Genomic DNA, 6,117 nt, shown 5'->3' with positions numbered 1-6,117 from the left:
AGAAAGAAAGAAAGAAAGAAAGAAAGAAAGAAAGAAAGAAAATCATTCTTAGCCTAGGTAGAAAGCTTTGAGGACTCATCATTTCCTTGTCTCCTCTCTAGGGAGGAAGGAAGGAAGGAAGGAAGGAAGGAAGGAAGGAAGGAAGGAAGGAAGGAAGGAAGGAAAGCTGACCTACAGAAACAGTTCAGTGTAGACATGGCTTCTCTTAAATAAACTCTAGAAATTCCTTCAGAATAAAGCTTCAGACATTTGGGTAAGATTTATCATTATTTCTCTTTTAAAATTAAAAACATTACTTTATGTGTGGGAGCATTTTGTACATATATGTCAGTGCACACTTGCATGCCTGGAGTCTGTGGAGGGCAGAAAAGAAGTGTCATATCTCTGGAACAGATAATTGTAATTCCCCATGTGGGTGCTAGGAAGTGAACCCATACCTCTGCAGGAGCAGTAAGTACTTTTAAGGGCTGAGACATCTCTCCAGCCTCTACTATCGCTCTATTTATCCTACATCCTTTGCATTTTGGTCTCACCCTAGTCCAATGTAGAGCGAATGTAGACATCAGAATGAATTAGAGTTTCTAAACATTTCCCCAGCAGCAAGAAATCACGTCTTTCCCAGCAGAACAGTGTCTGAATTTTGACCTGTTGACATAATGCACAAATAACCAAGAAAATTATAATAAGAAGTACCATGAAACTACTACCATGTGTTTACACAGCCCTGTTTGACTTTTAAATAAAGTTTAGAAAATAAATCAAGATGACCCCTTTTTAAATTAAAACTTTTATATATGGTTTTGTTTTTCTTTCTATTTGTAAAAGAAAGTAAAGACAAGACCCAAATGTTCTTGCCTAAATTTTCCAAATTCTGGAATTTAGGTGAAAAAACATATGGTGTGTTAAACTAGAAAATATCTCTTCTGAAGGCATATAATTTGAACATTTTTAAGTACAAATGAGATATAATCATAATATTGAGAAAATACATATAGAAACGCTATAGAAAATCTCTCCAGAGGAGCCATTTGGACATCTCTATGTCCAACTGTGTTCTCTCTGTTTCTCTTGAGTAACTTCTGACCCCGTATTGCAACCATGAACTTGTGTGTATCGTTGCCTTCCAGGGTTCTTATTTGAAGACCACCATCCCAGACGCATATTCTCAAGTTGAAGAGTTTGAGTGGTATCCAAATGAATCTGATTGGGCACTCCCATTTACAGGCCACAGACGAGTTTTCTCTTTCTGAAAACTTATTTGGTAAGTTCTCAAAGTGATTTAAGTAGGAGTCCAACAAACTAACTATGTCAGAAGAAAGCCTCAGCAGTGAGTTTGAAAAATGATCTTGCTTCCTCCAAGCACTCAATAAATGTGAACTCTTCAGCCAGGTTGTACTTTGGATTCATTGAACTCAATGCTCTTTATCTCTCTCCTCTTTTTTTTTTTTTTTTTAATAATATATGAGGGCTGTCAGTCTCTGCCTTGTGGGCTGCTGAGGCCTTGAGACTAGATAATTAACTGAGTGGGGAGTAGAAATTACTTCCTGATCTAGAGTGAATCCTGGTATTATTATAACAGGTATTAACGAATGAAATCATAATGCTTATGGCTTAATATGATACCTATTAAAGGCTGAAGTCACTTAGTGCTTAGCACTAAGGTTCCTCCCACTGTTCCTCTCAGACTGGGGGAATCTATGACACAGTGTCATGATTAGTCATTTAAACTAGGTTGAGGACAAATTGTACTAAGTGGTTTTAAGTAGATCTGTAACCAGATGACACCATAAAATGATATATTGCTCCACTTTATGCATTTATGAAAAACATCTAAGTATAAAGAGTTCAACTGAGAACATTAGCAAAGAGTCAAAATGAGGGCATGTTTTGGGTGGGGTAGGGAGCATTCTGCCACTTTTTGAGTGACTTCCTTCTGTATAACTTACCTTCCCTCAAGGCTAGATTGCCCCCAGTTCCCATTCAGTGTTGCATAGGCCATGGTAGACTATAATAAAAATGGGGCATGGGGACCACTTGACATCTCACCAAGATCGATGTGTTAAGGTATGATCCTTTAGTTGGTGTCAGATATCCCTAGGAGATACTGGCTAGCGCTGCTCTATTATCTATTAGCCATCATTTTTTTTCTATGTGGAAATAATCCATGCATTTCCAACAAGTGGGGTAGTACTCACATGGCCTACCTACACATCTGCTTCCCATATACAGTGTCAGAGTGTTTAGTGGCAGCAATTATGCTTCATTTATCCTTGAATACCAGGCCAATAACAATCTAGTAGTAAATAGTAGGGAGGAAGCATAAAAGAGGCTTAAAGGGGAGAAAGGAGATGTTGATCAGTAGTTCTCAGAGAGAGTACATTCAACAGTAATTATTTGTGAAATGCCAGTTTTCACACACCGTCATTGCATCATATTTCTTCCAGTAGGCCTCCATCCTGTGGGTCAGTTGTGAGCAATGAAAGGTCCGGCTTCCACTTCTGTTCTAGCCTTCTCTCTGTATTCCCTTAGAAAAATCAACACATGGAGAACTGGATAATTTTTTTCTGTACCAATCAGAGCTCACAGAATTATTAGAATTATTATTGTATACCATAGATAAAGCAAAATTCCCTTTACAATTGTTTTTCAAAGAAAAAGTACCACTTCCTGCCCTAAGACTTTACAATGGCCAATTGAAATTTGCCGGTCTTAACATTGTTAAAAATGAATCATCTTGGGCTCAACTTTGCACACAGAGAGGAAAATGTAGATTTTTGCCTACACACTAGTCCAGCTTTATACTCCAGGTACAAGGTTGACCTTAAAGAGTAAAGGCTAGAAGGTTCTGTCAGATTAGATGCACCTGCAAAGGATAGCAAAGTATGCACTGCAACTTCTGCAAAGTTGTGTGTGTGTGTGTGTGTGTGTGTGTGTGTACATGTACATATACATACATATATACATATATAAGTTTGTGTATAAATCTACATATATCTCTCCATCTCTCTCACCATCTCTTTCTCTCTATACATATGTATATGTGTGTGTGTATATATACATATATATTTTTTGGGGGGGGGAGTCACATATCAGATATCCTGCTATCAGATACTTAAATTACAATTCATTATAGTAACAAGATTATAGTTATGAAGTAGCAGTGAAATAATTTTATGGTTGAGGGTCACCGCAACACGAAGAATTGTATTATAGGGCCACAGCATTAGGAAGGGTAAAACTACTGCTCTAGAGCAAGGCCTAAGCATTCTTTCCAAATCTGTTTCTTCTGGAGCCTCAGTCACATCCTATTCCACATACTTGGGCTAGAGGAGAGAATGGAGAAAACAGAGACCTTCATTCTGCGTCTCCATTTTCTTGTCCAGAAGACACTGAAGGACACTATGGCCCCTCCCCAAGTTTAGGCTGTGGCACATCAATACAAAGACTGCTAGCCCTGGATGAGGAACCCACAGCCCCTCTGTCCCCACTCTTGCATCTTAAGCTATGAAAGAGACCCAGAAACGTATGGTTTCAACTGACAGGGAGGTAAATTCCTTTCTGTGATTTGTATACTTAAAGCTGTATTGTTACAAGAGCAAATAAATTTTATGACAAGCATGTGGGATAGCTATCATTTCTTGTCTTCAAATATTGAGTACTGGTGTTGCCTGGGCCACTGGAAAAAAGCAAAAAAAAAAAAAAGAACAGGGAAGATCTTAGTGGAAAATGGACTCACAATTAGTATGCCCATAAATGAGCTCAAATATTAATACCAGGTAAGTGTTAGAAAATAATACGCCAACTGTTAGGTAATAGCAAGGAGGGTGATGTCACAGTGACTGGAGGGATGGGTTGCTTTGATGGCTTTAATGAAAACTTCTGTGGAATTGACAATTGACTCAATACTGGAATCTAAGAAATCAAGGACATTCTAGAAGGAAGGAATAGCAAGTCTGGAATGGACTTAAAAAGGTCTTACCTTTGCGTTTTTATGTAGGGCAATAGGAACACTAGAGAAGTGACTATTTTATACTCAAGTTACTATAAAGTGAGACCTTTATAACAGTGAAATCCCAACCTTGAGATTTTGGGAAGGTGACTGTCCTCAAGGCAAATGCTCATGAGTACATACTTGCAGGTACTGGAGGTACTGATGACCTTCCTAATGGCAGCTTCTAGCTTCTTCCACTCTCCAAAGGCTTTGCTTAAGATGAAGGGAAAATATCAAACACTAGAGTCTGAAAGAGCGATTATGTGCAGCCTCTTTAAGCATGAAGGGGTAGGCTAATGGGAGGGGGAAGGAGAGAATACCAGTATGAGGTCAGGTTTCTAGATCAGTGTCATGAGCAAAGTGAGCTGGGACCATTGGGGGATTTCAAAGTGGGCATTTAATAGCTGGTTTCATTAGCTGAAGGTCCTGAGACACCAACTCCCTTACTTTTCTAGAGTGTTCATATACTCAAACCAAATTGTCACCCTCTGTGGTACTTGAAAACACAGCTCATTGTTGAGGTGGGCCAATGCACTCTCAGAAGGAAGAAAAAAAGCTTGGACAAATGTGATACGGAATTGCAGGAACCACCTGCCTAGGATCCTTGAACATATCCTGCCACCCTGTTAGACCCACATGGAAACCTAGCCCATCGGTAAACAGATCCCCAAGGAGGCCCGAGGAATGGAAAGATGAGATGACCTCATAGAGATAAGTCTCCTTTCCCCTGAGAGAGCCTGCAAGCCGGAAACTTGGTCAAAGATTAATTTGATGGCTTAAAAGGGGCATCTCTGATGAAAGAAGGCAAGGTTTTATGTAATTAGTGCCCAATAAAAAGCAATAATGGCAAAGTCCATGGTTTCCTGCAGTTCAGCACATAGAGCAGGAGGTAGTATATGCATTAAATGTTTTATTTTAGTACATTTGAGAAACTAAAACTCCCACCGAACTTGAAAGATCACATACTTAATGACAGGGCAGAATTAGCAAAGGCAGTCTGGTGTTGCCAGGACCCAAGCTCATAGAGTAGCACGTCCCAAACCACTGAGCTTTGTGCTATAGGGGAAGATGCACTGAGCACAAGTGGGGAGGGGGGCGTTACAACTGAGGGAAGGAAAATCAGAGGCAAGTGGGACTCTCTACACTTCAGTTTTCTCCTGTGTAAACGCATTGGAAAAGAAGAAGGGCCGTGTGAGAAAGAGTGTGTTCTAGAAACTCAAAGGCATCACAAAAACATCATGGCTTATCTGGAGCTTGACTGCCGTGGGACACGATTTAAAATGATTGAAATGATGAACACTAGTCCACCCATTCAAAGAGGGAAGTGCTTGCTCTCTGGCTCCGCACTGTTAAGTACGAAGAATTGTAGAGGAGTTGAAAAGAATCTACAATATGCAAATACATTTCTGGGTACCTCAGGGAATGGGATTCATATTCTGCCTCACCCTAGCATTACACTGCTGCTATAGCTAACAACAACTTTGGAATCCATGTTTATATATATACATGTATATATATATATACATATACATATGTATATATATACATATATATGTGTGTGTGGTTATTATTATTATTATTATCATCATCATCATTATTTTACCTAATATTCTCCCCAAGTCTCCACATCCTCTAGACCACAGTGAAGCCCATGGAGGAGTGACAGTTAAACTTCATGCATTCCAGTTCCAGACTCCATCACCTTTGCTTATTCCGCCTTGCTTTATAATGCCACGAAGCTATTTATGTCCACCTTCTCTGGGTATGCTTTATTTTTAATTAGCAAACGTGCACTTTGGAATCTGGTTCTTGCCAAAGCTATGTACTTCAATTTAAAAAGACTCTTCCAGCCGGGCGGTGGTGGCGCACGCCTTTAATCCCAGCACTTGGGAGGCAGAGGCAGGCGGATTTCTGAGTTCGAGGCCAGCCTGGTCTACAGAGTGAGTTCCAGGACAGCCACGCTACACAGAGAAACCCTGTCTCAAAAATACCAAAAAAAAAAAAAAAAAAAAAAAAAAAAAAAAAAAAAAAAAAAAAAAAAAAAAAAAAAAAAAAAAAAAAAAAAAAAAAAAAAAAGACTCTTCCAGCTGTTACAGAGCCACCCAGATGTCTCAAAGCATAATTAC

General features: G+C 39.3%; 1 protein-coding gene across 2 annotated transcripts in view; it reads left to right on the top strand.

Annotated features, from left to right (window-relative positions):
• The window catches only part of Nr1h4 (nuclear receptor subfamily 1 group H member 4), a 92,201-nt gene that overhangs the window by 24,646 nt on the left and 61,438 nt on the right, over positions 1-6,117 (top strand). For both annotated transcript variants that reach the window (XM_031349533.1, XM_031349532.1), the window contains exon 2: positions 1,128-1,261. In XM_031349533.1, the coding sequence (XP_031205393.1) occupies positions 1,195-1,261 (67 nt within the window). In that variant the 5' untranslated portion in view covers positions 1,128-1,194. The remainder of the gene's footprint in view (positions 1-1,127; positions 1,262-6,117) is intronic.

This window comes from Mastomys coucha, unplaced genomic scaffold, assembly GCF_008632895.1.
Source record: "Mastomys coucha isolate ucsf_1 unplaced genomic scaffold, UCSF_Mcou_1 pScaffold4, whole genome shotgun sequence".
Classification (NCBI taxonomy): Eukaryota; Metazoa; Chordata; class Mammalia; order Rodentia; family Muridae; genus Mastomys; species Mastomys coucha.
This window is presented reverse-complemented; position numbering and strand designations above follow the sequence as displayed.